Source organism: Phalangium opilio, unplaced genomic scaffold, assembly GCF_054372755.1.
Source record: "Phalangium opilio isolate 3A_F unplaced genomic scaffold, DU_Popi_V2 ptg000038l_1, whole genome shotgun sequence".
Lineage (NCBI taxonomy): Eukaryota > Metazoa > Arthropoda > Arachnida > Opiliones > Phalangiidae > Phalangium > Phalangium opilio.
The window spans coordinates 2,384,826-2,409,904 of record NW_028324161.1 but is presented as its reverse complement, the minus strand read 5'-3'; the positions used below and the strand labels follow the sequence as shown (position 1 = coordinate 2,409,904).

At 36.9% G+C, this 25,079-nt stretch overlaps 1 protein-coding gene and 2 long non-coding RNA genes across 3 annotated transcripts; 2 read left to right on the top strand and 1 right to left on the bottom strand.

The window, feature by feature from the left end:
* On the top strand, positions 1-25,079 carry LOC149682626 (putative glutamate receptor). The gene is made up of 7 exons (XM_089834283.1): positions 1-1,847; positions 1,910-2,074; positions 3,098-3,215; positions 5,121-5,353; positions 20,854-21,119; positions 22,523-24,960; positions 25,025-25,079. Exons 1-6 carry the CDS (start codon positions 1,746-1,748, stop codon positions 22,794-22,796), a joined length of 1,158 nt encoding a protein of 385 aa, XP_089690409.1. The 5' UTR covers positions 1-1,745; the 3' UTR covers positions 22,797-24,960; positions 25,025-25,079.
* LOC149682628 (uncharacterized) lies at positions 9,031-12,200 on the top strand. The gene is made up of 2 exons (XR_016365450.1): positions 9,031-9,344; positions 9,458-12,200. It is a non-coding gene; the product is annotated as an uncharacterized LOC149682628 (long non-coding RNA).
* Positions 16,037-16,867, bottom strand: LOC149682627 (uncharacterized). Its single transcript, XR_016365506.1, has 2 exons — positions 16,450-16,867; positions 16,037-16,379 (listed from the first exon to the last, which is right to left on the bottom strand). It is a non-coding gene; the product is annotated as an uncharacterized LOC149682627 (long non-coding RNA).

Sequence of the window (25,079 nt, the reverse complement as noted above, 5' to 3'; positions counted from 1 at the left end):
CCTTAGCCAATGGGGATTTTCCCTCGCCCAGTAGTGCATGTTGTGGCGGTTAACTGTACCGTCCCGGTAAAACGTACACTCATCACTCGTGAGTACGTCGTTTAGGAAATCTCCATCAACTTCAATTTGGTCCAATACCCACCCTCAAAACTCTACGCGTGGTCCAAAGTCTTGTGGTTTAAGATGTTGGTGAAGATGAATTTTGTAGGGGTGAAATCCTTCACCACGAAGAATGTTTAAGACCGTTATATGAGAATAATTTAATTCCGCTCCGATTGCCCGTGAACTGGTGTGGGGATTGTCTACGATACGCCTTACTACTTCGTTTCGTCTGCCCGCCCCGTGTCCACCTTATTGTACAACTGGCGGATGATGTTGATGTCGCACTGGTGCATTACGTCGAATCACCGTGCCTCTTTCAACAAATCGGGTTATTGCGTTTAAAATTACTTGATGCCCCGGATGTGGTCGGTTCGGAAACCTTTCTGCAAACGTCCTAGCAGCTAACCTTGCGTTTCTCTGACAATCTCCGTGAATGAAAAACATTTCAAGGTAATCCTCAAAACTGTACAAATCAATTTCAGCCATGTATGTTTTACCAGATGTAAGCTAGAAAACGGACTGCTTTCTTCAATTAGAAACATGTAACCAAATTGAAGTTGATGAAAATTTCCTAAACCACGTACTTACGAGTGATGAGTGTACGTTTTACCGGGACGGATACAGTTAACCACCACAACGTCAACATGCACTACTGGGCGAGGGAAAATCCCCATTGGCTAAGGGCGAATCATCACCAAGAAAACTGGAGGATAAACGTTTGGTGTGGATTTTTAGGTGATCTTGTAATTGGACCTGTTTCTCTCGAAGAACATCTAAACGGAGATCGTTACGTTGATCTCTTAAACACCGTAGTGTTCGATGCCCTAGACGATCTTCCCTTAGCAGAACGAAGACGAGTTTGGTACCAGCACGATGGTTCACCACCGCATTTGCACGTGTTTCTCGGTATTGGATAGACGCGGAATTCGGTCCCCAATGGATAGGTCGTGGTGGTCCAGTCGCTTGGCCACCTCGTTCGACAGATTTAACGCCGGTGGATTTTTTCTTTTGGGGGTATGTACAAAGCCTTGTGTACGCCACTGAGCCACCAACACTTGATAGCCTTCGAGACTGAATTCAGCAAGCGGCTGCTCTCGTTTCTCCCGAGATGTTAACTCGCGAAAGAGAAAACTGGGAATTCCGTTGTCGGCAATGTGTCAATGTCGACGGAAGACATTTTGAACATTTAATTTAATGCTTTGTTATTAAAAATGAATTTGTAGAGTTTAATGTTTAAATTTGGAAATGTTTGATTAACTTCAATTTGGGCTATTTGGTTTTCGCAAGTGACATCTTTTCTTTCCTAATTAAATTAAAATCCGTCATTGATTACACTTATGCATTTCATTTCTCTACATCAAAACTGAAACCTTTGAAATTAAGTGGAACTGAAGTGAACTGATCCCAATAGCGCCTGTAAATCCCTTAAAGTTTCACTGCATAACACCAATGCGTAAGGGGAAGTATCTCGACTGGACGCCGGCGAAGGTTTCCACCCTGTATATACTCAATGGTAATATGCTTTAAGAGTTACCTGGTCTCGTTTTAACACAGCACCCCTATCTATAACTTGGAAACAAACTGTTAAATTCGTAAGAAATTTAGCATTAGGGAAAGGGAAGTATCGTGTTAATTATGGCTTCATGAATAGTTTTAAAATTGTATCTCCACTTGATGACCAATGGGGTGTGTGTAACCAAATGACCAATCATTGCACTGGAATTGTGGGAATGGTAGCCCGAAAGGTATAATAATATTTTCAATTAAAGTATGGCCAGTGAACAATTGGAATAACTTTAACACTTAGGAAGCGGACATGGGCATTTCAACCTTGTCGTTAACGACGGGACGAACGCCATTCGTCGATTTCTCTTTCCCATATTATCAGGATTCAACGACATTCGCAACGAAAGCACCAAGCTTCAGTAAAACGAGTAATTCCTTGTTTCTAAAAGAACCTATGCAAATTCAGGTGAGATATTTCAAAGTGGTTTGTTTTATTGCTGTGCTTTATTCGTTAATATTCGAATCTGAGTAAACTGTATGGTTGATATCAGTAACACCACAAATACAGCTAATTGAAATCATTGTATAGCTGTATTCTCAACGTTTCTAGCGCGCATCCGACCTCACGTTGCTACCAACCCATGAAATCACAGTTAGTAAGGTTTCCGAAGTTTGACACGTGACGGATACTCAAGCTCGACAAACGAAAACCGAAAAGTAATTAACATGAAATATACGGCGGCACAATGATTCATATTAGCTGTATGTAATTCTAGTAGCACAAGGTTAGGGTTTAATGAGTGATTTGGTGGTTGAGTTCTTCTCAAGGTTGGGACGGAGTCGAACTCCTGGCCTGTCAAGAACGTTCTTTTCTTGACCACTAATATTTTAGAGATGTAATGTTTGCATGTTCTAGCCATGCAATCTATCTTCATTTTAAAGTATGAGTTGGTTCATTCAATGAAAGTCCAAGCATGTTCCAAGGCTCATGGGCTTCTTATCATCGCGTGCTAACTCAGCCTATCCGCGACCATGCCGCGACTTTGCAACGGCGCGTTAACTACCTCGGTCACGTTATAACTTTCAACTTCCTAACTCCGACATTTTTCCAAGATGCGGTCCCCACTATTTCAACCCTCACCCCTAATTCTCCAGTTGAAGGAGGTTTAACCACAAACTTGATATTCTGCCTCAATAAAACGGCTCCATCCCTTTCCTCCATGGTATCTGACAAAAGATATATCATGCAGATTTTTGATAGGGGTGGGTTTACTGTCAACACTGACATGAAACTCTTTTCGGATTACAGTGACTTAACTCTATAACACCGGATGCCTTAACTGACGCGATGTGCGCAATTCCCAATTGCGAAATCTCATTCATTTGCTATTCATTTGCATTAATTTAAAGCGCAGCAGCACACCGTGCAGCTGTCATCTGCGCTTTTTCAAATTATCGATTAACTTTTTGATAAATTTCAATTCTATAGGCGTGGATTTTAAATTTATGTTTCTTGACGATTGTCGTTTTAATCTTGAAACTTGTATCTCGGTCGTTAAATGAAAGTATTCAATTATGGAATATAGTGGAACTAACCCTTCGTCAAGGTAAGAATAAGACACGGATTTTGTAATTGTTAATAGGACTTTCAAAGTTGGAATTTCTCGTGTCATGGTGTTTGCATCGACAAGTAGCCCTTCGTTCCGATCTCCGAAGGATTTACTCCCATTTAACCCAAACCGTTTCTCCCAATTCCCATATCTCCCAATCCCATTTGACCCAACACTTTGTCTTTTCCCCCAATTTCTTTTCTCCCAATTCAGCATAAAACAAATGTTAATAAATTCAAGAGATTTTTTTGTTTTATTAACAATGATATGTTTTACATATTCAGTTTAGTTTGAATTTCCATTTTATGATTTCTAGATATTCAAATGGAGTTTTTCTCCCCGCATCCAGTTCCCTTTTTAGTTTTTTTATTCTTTCCTCCTGAATCTTGTATTTTCTGTTTGGTGGTCGAACAGGTTACTCCCCATTTCACCCAATTTAAAACACCCAATTCCCATTTACCCAAACATCATTCAACCCAAATCCCAGTTCTCCTATTCCAATTAACCCAATATTGCACACCCAAAAAGACTCAAATAGAGTAGAATTTGATAGTTTTACTTATTTATTTTTTCATTTCTTAAGGGATACACTTACTTGAAGTGTATAACCGCTCCAAAGAGGAAGAGACGTCCTCCTAACCAAACCAAACCTAACCTTACATAACATAACAGTAATGTTTTGTTAAAGGCTTATTATTTGAGAAGTCAATGAAGCTAAACGTCAATATTTTGGAAAAGGCGTAACATTGTTAAATGATTTATAAAATATTACTAACCTAACTTAACCAAACCAAACCTAACCTATCATAACAGTAATGTTTTGGAAAAGGCATATTATTTGAGAAGTCAATGAAGCTAAACATCAATATTTTAGAAAAGGCGTACCATAGCTAAATGATTTATAAAATATTATTAACCAAACCTAACCTAACATAACACAACAGTAATGTTTTGGAAAAGGCATATTATTTGAGAAGTCAATGAAGCTAAACATCAATATTTTGGAAAAGGCGTACCATAGTTAAATGATTTATAAAACACGAACTTTCTCGTGGATCTAGCAGAAAAATATAATACATTTAGAATAACACTTCACATTAATTGGTAGGAAAATTATTTAACCTAACCTAACCCAACCAAACCAAACCAAACCTAACCTAACCTAACCAAACCTAACCTAACCTAACCTAACATAACAGTAATGTTTTGGAAAAGGCATATTATTTGAGAAGTCAATGAAGTTAAACATTAATATTTTGAAAAAGGCGTACCATAGTTAAAAGATTTATAAAACACGAACTTTCTCGTGGATCTAGCAGAAAAATATAATACATTTGGAATAACACTTCACATTAATTGGTAGGAAAATTATTTAACCTAACCTAACCTAACCAAACCAAACCTAACCTAAACTAAACTAAACTAAACTAACCTAACCTAACCTAACCTAACCTATTCGCATTAAAAATAATCAAAGTCGTTTTGAAAGCAACCCTTTGCAGCATAAAATATTAGACGAAACCATTCGATTGGGAGAAATGAGAATTGAATAGTTTGGGATAAAAATTCCTATTGGGAAATATAAGATTGGGAGAACTGGGAATCGGAAAGTTTGGGATAAAAATGTATTTTGGGAAACACAGAATTGGGAGAAATGGGACCATACCCTCCGAAGTACATAGGAATCATTGTGCCATATCTCCAACGTAAATTTCTATGCGAGTTTTTTAGGCCGGACTTGAGTACTTTTCGTGACACCTCATAGTCCTGATGTATTTCTGTGATTTCATTAGTTGGTAGCAACGCAAGAAAATGAATACACAATGATTCCTATTAGCTGTATGTATTCCGATAGAGTTTGTAAGGATATTCAATGTTGACTTTCTCTATGTTGAAAAATAGGTATCACAATAAAAAGTGAAATTCGGTCAGCAATTAGTTTGGTTGTTCTTGCCACCGCTATTCTGCTTTTTGGAACTATGGAAAAAATATACGAGTGTTATTTGACTTCGGCAACGAGTTTGGCTCCGGTTACTCTCCCAATTGACACCTTTGAACAATTGGCTCAATTAGTTAAAACGAAAAATTATGTCGTCAGTGCCAAGGATGGAAGTGCTTCTCATGAAATTATAATGGTATATTAACCGAATTTTAACAATGGTGCTCTGCATTGCTCGTTAAAATGTTTACGTCCCTTTGTAATTGCCACTATTTTATAAGAAGGCGGCATATTAGAGCCCAAATACCATACGGTTTTTTAGCATATCTTGGTGGAGGAACTCGAGAGCCCCTTCGCATGCATGGACGTACCCATAGTACCATGAGTGAATCATATACTAGCTCCCTATAAGTTACTCAGCCACACTGGCCTAATGTATCCAGCATTTTCTTCCCGCTGAAAAAGTGTTACCTATTTGCGACCCCCAGTGAGAGAAAATAACACTACTCTCGGCACTCCCGTAATAAACCGGAAAAGGGGATCAACCAATGAAACTTTGAACTGAAAGGTAGTTAGTATAAGCAGACGACGCTTCAGAAATGTTGTGATTGTTTGCGGACGGTTCACAGTCGTATTTTATCTTCGAAATTATTTTAATGGGTTAAGGTTGGCCCAATAGGAAGTTTTATTTTTTCGCATTGAAATTGCAGAATTTTGGATATTTTTTGACTAAGCCCAAATGAAAGAAACTCTTTTAAATTCAGAGGCAGGAACTATTTATTAAAAAATAAGAGCTAAACAACAATTTAATAGTTATCTCGAAAACCTTACTAAACTTTTTAATAATGCGTCTAAAGAACTAATAGAAAAACTTAAAGAAAGGCCCAACCCATTTTTAACGAAGCCTGTTGTGAAACCCAAATTATTTTTAAATTAGCAAAGGAATGAATGTGACGCAAAGAAACCAAAACCGTTAAAACCATTTGGAACTACCATCACTTTCAAGTTCTCGATGTATTAATTTCAAAGCCCTAAGAGAGGGCGCCGTCTACTATCACTTTCACCCGCCTCCCCTCCTCTCGAGTATTTGGAAGAAAATGCTGGATACATTAGGCCAGTGTGACTGAGTAACTTATAGGGAGCTAGTATATGATTCTCTCATGATAGTACCTTACTTGCTCGCTGGACATAAGCTTAAGGTATCATCTGGTTTTAGCAACGAAAACTTCTATTTACATGTGACTTCGGAACGTAAAAAATAATTTCAAAGAGAGGTCTCTGTACCTTTGAGGTAGGATATTTATACCGGAGTGGTATATCCCATAGCCCGTATCCCATGTGTTAAAGGGAGGGTAAAAAGGAAAAGCAAGTGATTTTTTTAACGATTCTTCTACTATTTATAAGACCAGTCTGCATAGTGAAACATTCAGGAAACACCACCGAATGATTTTAAAATTCAAATTAGGTTCAGATTTTAACAAGTTGGGAAAACCAAAATATTACCTCTCCGAGTCAAGACGACTACTTACAAACTTATTTACCCAGATATGGAAATGTTTCTTAAGTTAAAATTTATGAAATATTAAAGCAGTATACAAAGCATAGCAAATTTACTGTAAATCAGACGACATTTTACATCCAATAATGATATACTTGTACACATTAAAATCATCCGATGGGGGAAAAACGGGTCATCGGCGTTTTATAAATGACGCTAGCCTAATAAAGCGTGCAAGGTACCAAGGCTTAACAAAAATTGTAGGATAACATATTTATAGAGATAGATAACAACTTTTATAATTAAAATTAGAAACTAACATATCTATTAAAATTCTCGCGTGATCAACTGGTTTCACGCCAATTAAATAGCTATAGTCCCATAGAGCTATTTGTATTAATTCCTCCATAGTTTTTTCGCCAAGCTGAGAACTACGCGTTTTACGTCACGTTATCCAAAAAGCCGACTATTTTCTTTGAAGACCGCGCTAGCTCAGCGCTAAGCACCATAACGTCAAAATTCAAAAACAAAATCCCTGGGCCGCGTTCAGCAACGCTGGGCTCTGCTGAACGCGGCCCAGATTTCCACCATGATAATAAAATTTAAGCCTAATTATTTAAAAGTGTATTTAACTTTCGGCTCAATCTGAACCGTTAATGTCTCTGCATACAGAAACGAAAACCAAACCCAAACGTTTACTTTTTGGTTCACTAGGCCTATTGACAAATAAGAGGTCATTTGACCAACATAGCAGCATTGTGCTTGTATTCACTGTGATTAAGGAAAGGATTATGCTATAAACAGATGTAGTATAGCTTAAGTAATATATAAACATCCATTTTAAATAATAATATTAAAAATAATCTTTGGAATATCAAAATGAAATAGAGCTTTAAAGCTACAAAAGTACTAAATGCATCATAATTACGAAAAATATTTCCACATATTCACTTTATATTAAGGATAAAGGGAATATTATGGTTTCTTTACACATCAAAACAAAACGAACTTCTAACGCAGCGCACTACTGTAACAACGGACGGACACATACAGACAAAAACATAGACTGCTTTTAACTCTTTCCGTATTAATTTTGAATTGAGAAACAAGATTATCTTAAATATTAAAATAAATATAATTAATATTTAATATTTTCTTCGTTAGTTATTCGCCTTATTGAACGTTACATCGTTTTGAAAAACAACAATTAAACATTCTTGAGAGACTTGACTAATATTGGCGTTTGAAATGAAGCATACGCCGGTTGCTTCGCCTTCATCAAATAGGTAGTATATAAGGGTGTCGAATCGCAGCTATGGATAAGAACAGCGCAATTGCGTGAACCTTTGGTGGAAGCCCCACCATTGGGAGGCCGGACGTTTCTCGTAACCCTGGCCGATCGCCGCGTATGTCTCAACCTTAAGGAGTAGAAGCCAGGTGTACAGACTGGTGTCCATGTGGGATGGACAAAAACAAAGACCAGAAGATGGTGGTGTTAGAAGCCAGGTGTACAGACTGGTCTCCATGTGGGATGGACAAAAACAAAGACCAGAAGATGGTGGTGTTAGAAGCCAGGTGTACAGACTGGTGTCCATGTGGGATGGACAAAAACAAAGACCGGAAAATGATGGTGATAGAAGCCAGTAAGTGCAGACTGGTGTCTATGTGGAATGGACAAAGACCACAAAATGGTGGTGTTTGAAGCCAATAAGTACAGATTGGTATTCATGTAGAATAGACAATTGACTAGTCAGATGAAGTAATAGTGGCCAGTTGATTTGTGGATAGATTCAAGTTTTGAAATTTCCGGGAACTGTGAATACGGTCCGGAAATAGCGAACACATTTGCTTCAATTCGGAAACTGCGAACACGGTCCCCTGGGGTGTAAGTCAATAACAACAGACAGACAGACAGACAGACAGACAGACAGACAGACACACACACAGACACGTCGAAATTAGAACCTCTCCGTGACATACGTCACTCGGAGAGGTAAAAATAGTTTTAAACAAGGACGTCCGACAAATCGCGTAACGCCCTGCCTTTTTGTTAACAAAATCATAGGCGTAGAGTTTCGTAAATGTTTGTTGGAGCCCGGCCCAACCGGCCTGGAGCAATACATAGATAGCATCATGCATATGATGTATATAAATTCCTAACGAATATTAAGTAATAAATTTATATATACTACATTATATAGTATTTATTAAATATATCCATGTACTATGTTTTCCTCTAAAGATAATTTAGGCCGTTTTAAAACAAATTTATCCGTATTTGCGCATTACAATGCGAATGTTAAAATCCTTTCAAAAATTTCGAGACCACTTTCAAAACTCGGGAAAATCACCAACTTAGGAAACCATGAGAGCGACTTAACCCATAAGACTAATCAGAAGTAAATAGGGGGAAGTACGTACCAAAGGGGATTTCGAGAGGCGTCGAGTTATGGTTTTTTTCGCGCCTTTCCGCTACCGCTTTTTTGGCGGGAACTCGCGGATGAATACACTTCCCCGAAACTATTTTCTTTTCGTCTGCTCCTGTTCATTCTAGCATATTCAACTCAAGAGTCAGGTCGGCTCCGTATTCCGTAGCTGGCCGCCGTGCCGGGCCAGCTACGGACTACGGAGCCGACTGCCTGGCCCTGGTAACAGCGTATAATTTTATTCGGCCTGATATCCTGTTCTCGTAAGTTTTTAATAATAACCAGAAGAAAATAGTAATAACTGAAGGTTTTCTATATAAAAAATGGAATAATAAAGCTAAATATTTACTGGTTATTTTAATTTATTTGTGATTAGAATCAGATGCGTAAAATTTTAAAATGAACTTAAGCCTCTGCCTAAGCTTAACAACTAGCCTGAATTATAGAAAAGGCTAAAGAGGAATTCAAGTCGGTCTCATTATATGAAAATAGGAAAAATATGTTCCAGAACCTTAAAGAAAACGGCGATTTCGAAAAACTATTTCAAATTTTGTAGGCCTATGCTAATTTCCAGTTGAACGATTTTAGTTAACTATATGACCGAGTGGTGGCGTATGAAAGAAAATTTCCCTGGAAATGTTGCCTCACTCTGATTGGATGAATTCAAATTTTGGGCCGCAAAGCGTGATTTTACAATAAAGGGACGCCTTACACTGGCTAAAGCTGGAGAAACGTACTTCCCCCTATTTACTTCTGGACTAATTTATACTTGTGCCTCGAAAAACATTTTGAAAATTGTTTATCTACTCTATGGAGTTGGCCAGCGGCGTGCCTTACCAGGGACACAAGATGTTTAAAGAGGGATGATCAGCTCACGTACGTTCAGACGAGACTGCGGAAAAGGGTTTTTTAACGGGGATCTATAACGCGCGCCGTTTTGTTTTTCCCTATCAAGGACAAATTGAATTCCTATTCCGAGTATTCCCCCATTTTTTCCGTTCCACCGGACCTAAGCCGTCCCACAGCCCGCCTATTTCTCTCAGATTTCGCATCTTCCCGCCATCATCCTTGATTTGGCTTTGAATTGCACTAAAATCTAGAAGTCCGGTAGACTGTACTGCGCATGACACGCCGATAACTCTGTCGCAATTTCCGTCTCCTTTCGAATCCCTCTTAAAGCATCTAGTATCCCTGGCCTTACATTCGTCACACTATACCAAAAGCGGGTAATGCTTCACACATAAAGTACGTAAGTCCCACTTTTCCATAGCTTTGGCCATAGATTTCATGACATTCCCGAAGTAAAAACTAAACAGACGAACAAAAAAGCTTTTAACCAATCATAAGTCCCCTAACCGTAGATAGCCTCTTTAATGCCAGACCAATGGCGACGAATATTACTATTTTCTTGCATGGGACCTCGACTAGACCTCGCTGGCGACATAACCGGGAAGCTGGAAAGGCAAATTTGCGGTATCGTTCGTTAGTCGTTATATTATATTCAACGTTTTAAAGCTCAAGTTTTGAAAATTTTCGAGTCATTTAATAAGTCTTCAACTAAATATTATAAGAATTTTTTTAATTTCAACAGAGAAATAGCTCTGCGAGTAGTAGTAGACTCGAAAACTACACTAAGCCTCGGCTAGGTATCGGCGGTATCCCCATTCCCGAGCCGCCAGCGGCTGGGCTCACCGTAGCCGCGAGAACAGAAAAAAATCCTCGTAAAAAAAAACAGATACACGGAGTCTTAAATAGTCTAAGCAAAAGCTACCCAGATTGAAAAGATCTTTGTGCCTTGCTCCCAAATAATCTTTGGTATTGTGTATAGTTTTATCTAAAGAATATTCAGTCTTTATAGTAGTTCCCTAATTTATGTACCTGGTAAATCGGTTCTTAAGCGGAAGAATCGCAAGGATCTGAAGGAGCCGCCTTACCGAATTATGTTCCTCCGTATAAGAGGGGGTTCTTTCCCAGGAGCTTAGATAATATCGTGTAGCTCCTCCAGGCACAATGGCACATGTTACGTACTTCATGTGTAAAGCCTGATCGGCTTCTGACTATACTATGCTAAAATGGGTTATTTTCAGAAGACCAGTTGCACTTTTCAATCGGAGCCTCCGAAATGAACTAGGCCCATGCGTGTCGCGAAGCGAGAATATTATTTTAACCAATTTAGTTCGCCGCGGTTTTACGCTTGGGGGCGCTTATATTACCGGAAAATAAACAAAGTTCAACCCCTTGACCATGTCGACTGCTTAAGTATTTGGACCAAGGTCGCGGGTTGTAAGTATACGTTTTTATTACTCTTACTGAATTATTTTAATTGAAATAATTTATTTTGCTGTCATCAATACAATATAACCGAAAGATTCAATAAAAAGTGAATAGTCATAAAAACATTTACGTTAATTTTAGGATGAAACTTTTCTCTATCATAAAAATTTTATGACTGACCCCTAAAATATCAACGATAATTTAAGAAAGACCATTGTCACAACGGTAATATAAGGGCCATCTCGTACACATATATGGTGAAAATATTTTCCTTAACAAACTGGATATTTCCCCATATAAAATTTGACATGCATGGGCCTAGTTCATTTCGGAGGCTCCGTTTCAATCCCATCCCTCATTCCTTCCCTTATTGTGTCAACGGTAAACGAAATTGTTGTAGTATCTAAATTTAATTGACGTGAAAACCATGAAAACCAGCCAATCTGGCTAGGATGGGCTGCCAGCCGCTGCTGCCTGGACCGGTCAACTCACTTTTTCAACGAAATGGAAAAAAAATCTCTTAGAAACTACACTTTTTAGCCACATCGTATGATGTACATCTACGATGTGGACATTAGTATGACCTGCGCTGTTGGCGGTGGCATTGTAGGAGTATTCTAGGAGAGCGGTAGCTCTCTTAGATAAGACTTCATACTGACTTTAATGTATAAGGATGGTTTTTTGATTGGAAATAACTTTTTTTGTATTGTATTAACTGTTTTGAAAAAATTCCACAGAACTACAATTCGGACCCTCAATATGTGGTTAAAATTTCAAAAAGATTCATTTAATAGTTTATTTTATAAAAAATAAAGTTGCTAAGGGTGGTTTTCATTTCCATAAAACTTTTACGATATTTTGATGAAAAACATAAAATTTTCCTATAGAAATAACATAGGAAAATATTTTACAAATAACCATTTTGTGGCAGCCGTAATGCAATAACTATTCGGTTGTTTGACTTGAAAACGGTTTTAAACGAAAGCCTGGTATTTAGATTTTGTGCTTTCCAATTTTCATTAATTAGATTTAAGTTAAAGTATGTTTAATTTCACATTTTCAAAACCATTCCAATATGCGACATTTTACCATGGATAAGAGTCAGTTTATGATGTTAGCACGGTTAAGGCTATTTGGTCCAATTTTTCGTAGTGGTAAAAAACAGGAGAACCTAAGCTTGTAATAGCTAACAAGTTAAGTTGGAAAAGGACCCCACACATATATTAATAAAATCTGTCATTGTAGACAAAGACTGGAAAGTGTAAAAGATAAGGTTTGAAAATGAACTGCCTGAAGTAACAGATATTAAAATTTTCACTTTTGAAGACATCATTATAAAACATCAATTATTTTAAAAAATTCTTATCTTACTTTTTTTCACCAAAATTACTTCGGGAAAGTATTTTAAAAAGGAACATGCGCGTTATTTAAAAATACTACGGCTTTACATTTTATTTTTTATCAAATATTTAAAATTAGGTAGAAAATTGACCCTATAACGTGAGAAAATCGTTGAGAGCTTACAAAATATAAACCGTATTAAAACTTTACAAAACATATTCTTAAATTGTAAAGCTTTCAAAGTATTAAATATTAACGTGCTGTGTTGCTCTCAAAGATCACGATTAATCTACAGATCTTTTCGACACTAATAACTAAATCACAAAGAAAAGGCCTATATTATTTTCCGCTTCGCAATATTTTCAATTTTAAAATATAAAAATTTAAACTCTTCAAGAGAAATCTTTTCAGATATCCAAGCATTTGAATCTCCTAGAATCAAATGTTAGTTGAAAGTAAAAGCAGTACCAAGCTAGTATCCCTTAAACCCTTCTTGGTGACAACTACTATTGAGGACAAAATAGTTGGTAAATATTGCTGAAAAATATTTTGGGAAAATGAAATTTTGGTGAAAAAAAGTAAGATAAGAATTTTTTAAAATAATTGATGTTTTAGGTATAATGATGTCTTCAAAAGTGAAAATTTTAATATCTGTTACTTCAGGCAGTTCATTTTCAAACCTTATCTTTTACACTTTCCAGTCTTTGTCTACAATGACAGATTTTATTAATATCTGTCACTTCAGTCTTCATATTAATTAAAATTCTTTAGAAAATATGGGAGAAAAAGTCCTAGGCCGTTGCGCGTCCATCGGTAATCTAGCTTAAATACCAGCCGTCGGTAATACGGCTAAATTACTAGTCGTCGGTAATGCGACTAAATTACCAGTCGTCGGTAATGCGGCTAAATTACCAGTCGTCGGTAATCTAGCTTAATTACCGGTCGTCGGTAATCTAGCTTAATTACCGGTCGTCGGTAATCTAGCTTAATTACCGGTCGTCGGTAATCTAGCTTAATTACCAGTCGTCGGTAATCTAGCTTAATTACCGGTCGTCGTTAATCTAGCTTAATTACCGGTCGTCGTTAATCTAGCTTAATTACCGGTCGTCGGTAATCTAGCTTAATTACCGGTCGTCGGTAATCTAGCTTAATTACCGATCGTCGGTAATCTAGCTTAATTACCGGTCGTCGGTAATCTAGCTTAATTACCGGTCGTCGGTAATCTAGCTTAATTACCGGTCGTCGGTAATCTAGCTTAATTACCGGTCGTCGGTATTACCAGTCGTCGGTAATCTAGCTTAATTACCATTCGTCTGTAATGTAGCTTAATTACCGGTCGTCGGTAATCTAGCTTAATTACCGGTCGTCAGTAATCTAGCTTAATTACCGGTCGTCGGTAATCTAGCTTAATTACCGGTCGTCGTTAATCTAGCTTAATTACCGGTCGTCGGTAATACGGCTAAATTACTAGTCGTCGGTAATGCGACTAAATTACCAGTCGTCGGTAATGCGGCTAAATTACCAGTCGTCGGTAATGCGGCTAAATTACCAGTCGTCGGTAATCTAGCTTAATTACCGGTCGTCGGTAATCTAGCTTAATTACCGGTCGTCGGTAATCTAGCTTAATTACCGGTCGTCGGTAATCTAGCTTAATTACCGGTCGTCGGTAATCTAGCTTAATTACCGGTCGTCGGTAATCTAGCTTAATTACTGGTCGTTGGTAATCTAGCTTAATTACCGGTCGTCGTTAGTCTAGCTTAATTACCGGTCGTCGGTAATCTAGCTTAATTACCGGTCGTCGGTAATCTAGCTCAATTACCGGTCGTCGGTAATCTAGCTTAATTACCGGTCGTCGGTAATCTAGCTTAATTACCGATCGTCGTTAATCTAGCTTAATTACCGGTTATCGGTAATCTAGCTTAATTACCGATCGTCGGTAATCTAGCTTAATTACCGATCGTCGGTAATCTAGCTTAATTAACGGTCGTCGGTAATCTAGCTTAATTACCGGTCGTCGGTAATCTAGCTTAATTACCGGTCGTCGGTAATCTAGCTTAATTACCGATCGTCGTTAATCTAGCTTAATTACCGGTCGTCGGTAATCTAGCTTAATTACCGATCGTCGGTAATCTAGCTTAATTACCGATCGTCGGTAATCTAGCTTAATTACCGGTCGTCGGTAATCTAGCTTAATTACCGGTCGTCGGTAATCTAGCTTAATTACCGGTCGTCGGTAATCTAGCTTAATTACCGGTCGTCGGTAATCTAGCTTAATTACCGATCGTCGGTAATCTAGCTTAATTACCGGTCGTCGGTAATCTAGCTTAATTACCGGTCGTCGTTAATCTAGCTTAATTACCGGTCGTCGGTAATCTAGCTTAATTACCGGTCGTCGGTATTACCAGTCGTCGGTAATCTAGCTTAATTACCGGTCGTCGGTAATCTAGCTTAATTACCGGTCGTCGGTAATCTAGCTTGATTACCGGTCGTCGGTTATCTAGCTTAATTACCGGTCGTCGTTAATCTAGCTTAATTACCGGTCGTCGGTAATCTAGCTTAATTACCGGTCGTCGGTATTACCAGTCGTCGGTAATCTAGCTTAATTACCATTCGTCTGTAATGTAGCTTAATTACCGATTGTCGGTAATCTAGCTTAATTACCATTCGTCGGTAATGTAGCTTAATTACCATTTGTCGGTAATCTAGCTTAATTACCAGTCGTCGGTAATCTAGCTTAATTACCAGTCGTCCGTAATCTAGCTTAATTACCAGTCGTCCGTAATCTAGCTTAATTACCAGTCGTCCGTAATCTAGCTTAATTACCAGTCGTCGGTAATCTGGTTTAATTACCATTCGTCGGTAATCTGAATTAATTACCAGTCGTCGGTAATCTGGTTTAATTACCAGTCGTCGGTAATCTAGTTTAATTACCCTTAATTGGTAATCTAGATTAATTACCCTTAATTGGTAATCTAGATTAATTACCCTTAATTGGTAATCTAGATTAATTACCCTTAATTGGTAATCTAGATTAATTACCCTTAATTTCTAATCTAGATTAATTACCCTTAATTGGTAATCTAGATTAATTACCCTTAATTGGTAATCTAGATTAATTACCCTTAATTGGTAATCTAGATTAATTACCCTTAATTGGTAATCTAGATTAATTACCCTTAATTGATAATTTAATTAGTAACCCTTAATTCGTAATTTAATTAGTAACCATTAATTCGTAATTTAATTAGTAACCATTAATTCGTAATCTAGTTTAATAACCTCTAATTTGTAGTCTAGTTTAATTAACTCTAATTGATAATTTATTTTAAGAACGTTTAATTGGTAAACTACTTTAATTATTTAAATTCGTAATCTAGTTTATTTATCTTTAATTGGGAGTCTAGTTTAATTATCTTTTATTGGTAATCCAGAATAATTAGCAGGGAAAAGTTAAAATGTCCATTAAGCTAGTTTGAATTTGACTATATCCGCGACAATTTAGACCCGTGTGTTTTGATGGCGTCGCTGTAGCGGCCGCGTCAACGTCACTGCAGCAATATTAAAGCCGTCTTATCTCACTATCGATAGGCCATTCCAACCAAAAGGCATTAAGAAGAAACAATCGGATTATTATGAGGCAACTATACGTTAAAAAAGGCCAATATTGGCTGCGCTGATATTTCCTAATAAAACAGTGTATCCATCTAAATATCGCAGATTGGGGTAGTTTTTAAAATTTAAAATTAAACATACTTAAAATTAATTTTTCTCAAAAACCTTAAAAATGGTCCTAGAAAAAGGTTTAAATTTTGATATCAAACCGTTCCCAAACGTAACAAACGAATATTTCATGTCAAAAAGGTGGCCACAAAATGGCTAAATTTGAAAAAAACTCCATGTTATTTCTATGGGAAAATTTAACTTTTTCACCAAAAGGGCTGATTAATTTTATGGAAATGAAAACCACCCTTAGCAACTTTATTTTTTATACAATAAACTAATGGGTGGATCTTCTTGAAATTTTAACCACATATTGAGGGCCCGAATTGTAGTTCTGTGGAATTTTTTCAAAGCAGTTAATACGATACAAAAAAAGTTATAACCAATCAAAAAACCATCCTTATACATTAAAGTCGGTATGAGGTCTTATCTAAGAGAGCTATCGCTCTCCTAGAATATTAAGTTACCAACTGCCTTAGAGACAGTAACAACAAAGGTGATTTAACAAGATTACCTACGACTGGTAATTAAGCTATATTACCTACGACTGGTAATTAAGCTAGATTACCTAAGACTGGAAATTAAGCTAGATTACCGACGACAGGTAATTAAGCTAGATTACCTACGACTGGTAATTAAGCTAGATCAGCGACGACTGGTAATTAAGCTAGATTAGCGACGACTGGTAATTAAGCTAGATTAGCGACGACTGGTAATTAAGCTAGATTAGCGACGACTGGTTATTAAGATATATTAAAGACGGCTGGTAATTAAGCTAGATTACCGACGGCTGGTAATTCAGCTAGATTACCGACGACTGGTAATTAAGCTAGATTACCGACGACTGGTAATTAAGCTAGATTACCGACGACTGGTAATTAAGCTAGATTACCGACGACTGGTAATTAAGCTAGATTACCGACGACTGGTAATTAAGCTAGATTACCGACGACTGGTAATTAAGCTAGATTACCGACGACTGGTAATTAAGCTAGATTACCGACGACTGGTAATTAAGCTAGATTACCGACGACTGGTAATTAAGCTAGATTACCGACGACTGGTAATTAAGCTGTATTAAAGACGGCTGTTAATTAAGCTACATTACCGACGACTGGTAATTTAGCTAGATTACCGACGACTGGTAATTAAGCTAGATTAAAGACGGGTGGTAATTAAGCTACATTACCGACGACTGGTAATTTAGCTAGATTACCGACGACTGGTAATTAAGCTAGATTACCGACGGCTGGTTATTAAGATATATTAAAGACGGCTGGTAATTAAGCTAGATTACCGACGGCTGGTAATTAAGCTAGATTACCGACGACTGGTAATTAAGCTAGATTACCGACGACTGGTAATTAAGCTAGATTACCGACCACTGGTAATTAAGCTAGATTACCGACGACTGGTAATTAAGCTAGATTACCGACGGCTGGTAATTAAGCGATATTAAAGACGGCTGGTAATTAAGCTACATTACCGACGACTGGTAATTTAGCTAGATTACCGACGACTGGTAATTAAGCTAGATTACCGACGGCTGGTTATTAAGATATATTAAAGACGGCTGGTAATTAAGCTAGATTACCGACGGCTGGTAATTCAGCTAGATTACCGACGACTGGTAATTAAGCTAGATTACCGACGACTGGTAATTAAGGTAGATTACCGACGACTGGTAAATAAGCTAGATTACTGACGACTGGTAATTAAGCTAGATTACCGACGACTGGTAATTAAGCTAGATTACCGACGACTGGTAATTAAGCCAGAGTACCGACGACTGGTAATTGAACTTGATAAGTATATGACATGTGTTGGTGCTCAGGTATACAGAATCATTTTGTGGTATAACTATGTACAGCTTCCTCTGTATTTGCATGTGAAAATGACGGGAAAGCAATTTGAGTTTGACCGGACGTTCATTGTCAAGTCAAGCAGTCAGGAATGACAGTTTTATAATAGATGGTTGGTTAGTTCAAACGAGTTAACTAATATATGCACAATGCCCTAATACTTTTACTCTCCTAAGGTTTCTGAACAATTTGAATTAATATTAAGACTGAAGTGACAGATATTAATAAAAACTGTCATTGTAGACAAAGACGGGAAAGTGTAAAAGATAAGTGTAGAAAATGAATTGCCTGAAGTACAGATATTAAAATTTTCACTTTTGAAGACATGATCATAAAACATCGACTATTTGAAAAAATTCTTATCTTAGTTTTTTCACTAAATTTTCATTAAATTCAAAATATTTTTCTACATTATTTACACAAGTATTTTGCTCTAAATAGTAGTCCAGAAAAAATGGTATCTTCAAGTTTTTTGAGGGATACTGGCATGAAACTAGGTTACAAATTACAAAGGCCGTTCTACTGTGATGTAGTTGTTAATGTTCAAAAGATATTTTGGGAGCTATACATCACGTTAATTTTGATATTTTTAAAACTTTCAAATTAACGACTACGATTTTTCAAGATTTCACACAGTTTTTTGTTAAACCATTTTCTGACTATTTAATTCTCCTTATGGGACCGAATACTCAAAACTAATTGTAAATTTTTGATATAAAATAAAATGTTCACGCGTACTACTTTTAAAATGATGCTCATGTTTCATGACAAAATATTTTGACTAATTTTGGTGAAAAAAACTAAGATAAGAATTTTTTCAAATAATCGATGTTTTATGATCATGTCTTCAAAAGTGAAAATTTTAATATCTGTTACTTCAGGCAATTCATTTTCTACACTTATCTTTTACACTTTCCCGTCTTTGTCTACAATGACAGTTTTTATTAATCTATATACTGCCTTCTTTGTACTGCCTTTGGCAGTATAAAATTTTTCGTTCCTCATTGAAGGGAGAGTCAATGGGAGCTGATGGGAGAGGATTGTGGTGAGGTGATATTTTTCGTTCGTCATTGAAGTAAGAGTGAATATGAGAGGATTAAGCATTGCATTAAATTGTACTAGTATGGTTAAGCATTCTTTGTTTCACATTTGCTCTATGTTTCAAGCGAGAGAGAGAGGATTATGATATAGCCTTAAAATGGAAGGTTTAATACTACCTTTAAAATTCCTATCACCCTTCGACAAGTATTTCATGCTTTCCATCCCACTCCCCTATTTCAACATTCAAAGAAATCGTGGGGAATTTTAAAAGCAAAAGCTTCTCGGAACCGGGTTATTACAATTATAACATAAGTAAATTTCAAGTTTTCTGTTTATGTCGCACTATTACAAATATAACAGAAGTAAATTTCAAGTTCTCTGTTTACGTCGCACTATTACAATTATAACAAAAGTAAATTTATTGAAGTAAGAATAATTAAGTAGATAACGATGTGGCTACTATTATGGCCCAGCCCTTGAGTCGTCTTGTTTACATTTTATAGAACAAAATAAAACTATTGTGTTCGGAAAACACTGCTCTGTAGTGGTTTTAATGGGTTTTTTTTGCAGTCAGTTAAACGCAAAATTATTTTTATGAGGTCACTATCTTCATGATTTCGGTATTATGGATGACAAATTTTTGGAGGGGCCCATGGCCACTTCTAAAATTTTTTTTGGGGGGGGGGCTCGGGCCCCACGGGCCTATAGAACTCTACGCCTATGATTACAAAATTATTGAGGCACGATCCATGTCTCGTGCCACGATTGTCACATTGCGCTCAAATTTTATCAAATCTCGCGATAAATTTCATTCAACATGGAGCGTGCCACGAGAATTTTGTTAATTATAAAGCTGGGCGTTGCGCGATTGGTCGGACGTCCTTATTTGCACTCATATGGCCCCCGACTATGCCACTCCAGAAACAGTATCAAACTTCTCTCCACCAAGGCTGCACTAAATGGGGCCCAGCAACGAAAAGTATTATGGTATTTTTAAACAACGACAGATAACCCCCAACTATACTACTTGAACTATACAACAGAATCAAACACCCCTTCTCCAAAGGCATATAGCGAATGTGTACACTGAATAGGTTGAAACGTTACCTACTACGGAAGAGTAAGTAAAGCGAAGTTTCAGCTTTCTCGATAAAGCGGTTTGGGCCGGGGTAAATTATAAGCTAATATGAATCATCGTGTAGCCATTTTCTCAAGGTATGTAGGCGGTCTTTGAGGGAGGAGCTAGCCCAATCATTATGTAAGACAAATTTTGCGTCACGAATGATTTATCTCGGTGCGTGTTGCACGTTTCGCGCTACGTGACTTTATTACCCATTCCCTAGGAGTATAAGCAAATGACCAACCAATTAAATCACAGTCAGAAAGGATTCAGAGTTATGACGCGTGACAGAGAGCACTCAAGTTCCGCCCACAGAACCCGAATAGAAATTAACATGGAAGATAATGAATGCGCAATATTTTTCTTAGGTTATGTATTCCTGCATGTTTTGTAGCCATTTTATTCGTATTGTAGAATTCTGATCTGGACTACATGAAGGTATTTGCAAATGCGACTAGGAAAGCTAGTTTTCACTTTGCAAAATCGCCAATGGAAGGTTTGGAAGACGTTCTACGAGAAAATGTCGCTTATTTGGTATCGAAATTTGACTTTGATTATGCCGTTGTGATGACTAAATATCCAAGAAACAAGTTTCATTTGGCTAGTGAGACTTTGTATATCCAATATAATTCCATCGCTTTTCACAAATCGTTTCCTTGCAAAAATCAAATCAGCAAATGGTATGACTTCATTATGTTAATGTTTTAGCTGATCGATAAACGTTTATGACAACCTCTAGCGTTTACTTTCAATTTATTTGTCTTAACGGGTTGCTAAAAGTTAAAGTGAAATACCTTTTTATAGGCGTTGACGAACTCGTTCTTCCTTTACATTCTTAAGCTTTAATGTGCGAACAGAACAAGTTAACTATTTTTCAATCAATTAGGTATGCATGACTCAAGTAAAAAATTCAATAGGGTACAATCATAAATTGATAATTTACCATTAAGTTTACATATCTAAAGGTTATGAACTAGTATGTCCCCCTGCTGCCGTCTCATCTATATTTGGTACTATATTATATGAGACAGTGCCGCCGTGTACTCTTAGTTTGACACGCTAGAGGTGACAAAAAAACTTCCCAATTGCCGGCAAGGTTTGCGTTCCGTAATTTTCTCCCACAAACTGCCCTGTTTTTTTAGTTTCTTCGTTTTTGTAACCAATCTAGGAAATAAGGATATTTTTTAAACTAGACCAGTAACCCCCCGTTTTGAATTTTAAAACTAGTCCAAGCAATTAATAAACTGGTTTTGGACCAGTTGAAGTGTGCTATTTCCCAAACTGGTGGAAACGTACTGAGTGATTCAGGTAAAAACCTAGATTTGATAGTGTGAGAAAAATGATGCACCCCCTAAATTAAAAATTCTACCCAAGAAAGTCAGGCCACCGTCATTTATTCTTCTCCTTAGCCACTAGCGGTGCTACTAGGGAAGGAAGAAACATCATTGTATATTTGGTGATCAATTTCTCTTAGGCGCTTGCGTATGGGAAGGGATAAGGAGACGTTCCACCAAAGAACGTGAACACTTACAGTATCAGCTTATGGTACAATGCAACACTAACCTTTTATCACAACATCTTATACTATTGTTCTGATGTTGTAAATTTATTAAACAATAACGGATAACGTTTCCTAAATTTTATTTATGATTTTAACATTTTTTTAACAAGTCACATAATTAACAAAAGTTTTGTGCTGTCATTACATTATCCCTTTGAGTATTCACGTTAGCACACGCCAAGCTCGTACTCGTGTTTAGGTAAGCCTTTTTGAGTATCGTGAACTACGAGCCAGATTTATTCAAAGGCATTTAAAAAAGTGCTATGCCTTTCTAGTTTAGTTATTTTTTATCACGGTAGTTCCTGTAGTTCTTTGCCTGTCGTTCTATTCGTTTTCCTTTGGTTTGCTATTCTGATTCTATTTTTTGTTTTTGCTATAATCATTTAAAAGAAAATACAAAATACACCTCAACGAAGTTGCGATAACAGTTAGTCAAATATAAACTTGTAACTTGTTCACTACGTAGTGTATTATTTAACTGTAAAAGTTCATAAGTTAATATAGAACTAACGTCATTTTCAGGTTGAACATTTTACTGTGTACTGGATTGATAAACAAATGGATCTCGGAAGATAAATTCTATACATCCAGAAATGATAACCAATCGACTTACGAAATTGAAAATAACAAAATTAATTACATAGAAATGGACGATCTAAAATTAGTATTTTACGTCTTGGCAGCCGTAGGATGGGGCTGCGCCAGCGCCATTTATATCCTTCAGCTTGTTACTTGGCAGAAACAAGAAAAGGTTAAACCGAGCGGGTCAGCCTATGAAATGGTGACGTGTCCGTGAAGCACGAGATACGATGTGTTCGAGATATACGTCCAAAACCTAATCAGAAAAACATATAGCGGTATAATTGTCATTTTGCAACGTGTTCGCCATTTCCGGACCCACATTCACAGTACACAAAAATTTGGAAAATTGTATTTCATTACGATTTTTATTTCATTAAAGTACCAAAGATTAACTAACCATTTTTCCTTCACCAGCTTCACCAGTTTGTAAGCCACCAATTCTTCCTTCCATTAGTTATCACCTATCCAACATAGACACCAGTCTGTACTTATTGGCTACTAACAACACCAACATGTACTAGTCTTTTGGTATAGATAACATGGACACCAATCAGTACTGAATAACTTCTAACAACACCAACATTAGAGATGTGAGTCGGTAATTTACCGTCCGTAAATTACCGGTAATTTACCAAATACCACGTAAATTACCGTTTTATATTTTACCGTAATTTTACAATGGTAATTTACCGGTAAATTACTGCGGTAAATTACCGTGGTAAATTACCAAACATTTTTATTACGCATTAAATGTTCATTTTACACTTAAATGATCAATTATTTCTGTGTTTACTTCCAAAATGACTCACCAGGCGCTATTCGCTAGCCAGTACTTACAAAGTTGTGCTAGAAATTAGCCTTTTAATAAATCTTTAATTAGAAATCAGATTAGAAAGGCCACGGCTGCCGTCTCGGTAGCAAAAGCCACAAATACGTGTAAAGCAGTCAGATAGTTCTCACAATTAAACGTCGTTTTACGTAATGGATTGTAAGCACAGGAAAATATAAATTACCAAAAATTACCGACTGAACGGTAATTTTTGTTTTCGCAAAATTTCAACCGGTAATTTACCGGTAATTCATCGGTAATTTACCCGGTAAATTACCGTTTTTAAAAATTACGGTAATTTCACATCTCTAACCAACATCAACTGGTCATGCGTCTATTCCACATGGTCACCGATCTGTCATAATGCCTTTTAGGGTTAAGATAAACACGGCCATCGGTTAGGGTTACGAGAAACGACTAGCCTACCAATATGGCATGGCTTCCACCAAATGATCACATGAATGCTGTTTTGCTTTTCACTAATTGGTAATTGGCCGCTTCATATTCCCCAATTTACAAAAATCCGAGAAAAAGGCATAAGCTAGGTGGCAAAAGTCAATAATAGCCGAGTTTCAAATAATGTTAGGAATAACGTTCTTAAATCGATTTAACTAGAATTAATCAATTAAATTTAACGATACTATATTGTTCTTAGAAATGTTCCATACATTTTTAGCAAAATTCTTTACCTTTGCTATTAAAGCTTCTAACAGAAAAATTATCATTACAATAATCGAATATGAGGCGTCTAAAATAATCAAAAACAAAAAAAATCGATCTTTTAAAAACTCGAAATTGTACAATCAAAGTAGTATGAATAATCGATACAGGTAGGCCTATTAATTTCGAAAGAAAACGTATACTGAAAACGTTTAGACCCGGTAAAGTTTCAAATTCTATTGATTCCGTCGCGAAAGATCAATGTGTAAATCCTGCGCAATCTACTCCAATAATAGTAAGCGGGCTAAGGCTTAGTAATGTCAAAGTGAAAGTATAGAGTAATGCCAGTTCTACTATGCAAACGTCATACCATAGAGTAGTGTCGGTAGAGGGGGGAGTAGACTGTGTATTCCTCCCTCTAGGCGTGCCTTTGTAAGAGGGGATACTGTACGCGCCTAGTAGGGGGGATGACACTTAGCTAAGAGATAGAAGGGTATGACGTTTGCATACGTAGAACTGACATCTAGCTCTAGCTCAGTGTCATCCCCCCTACCAGGCACGTACAGTATCCCCTCTTACGAAAGCGCGCCTAGAGGGAGGGATAAACAGTCTACTCCCCTCTCTGCCGACACTACTCTATAGTTGAAAATACTGTAAATAGTATTGTTTCAGCGGGAATTTCTTTTAATACTAATAATTCTTGTGAATCTCATAGAGCTCAGGTATGTGATTATAACCCTTTTCGTTTTGTCATATATGATTACGAGTAAATGATTCTGAAATAATGTGTTAAGGAAACGGAAAACCTAGAGCGCGTCAAAGATAACATCGCTGTTCCATTACGAGCGTTAGTTTATGAGTTTAGTAACCTAAAAATTACAGAAAAGGGGTATGTTGGTTTATACTATCCGCCTATTTTCAATTTAATTCAAAGTATTTAAATAAACATATAGATTATTTATGAGATCACGAGAAATGGGTCATACGAAGAAATATATTGCAGTGAAC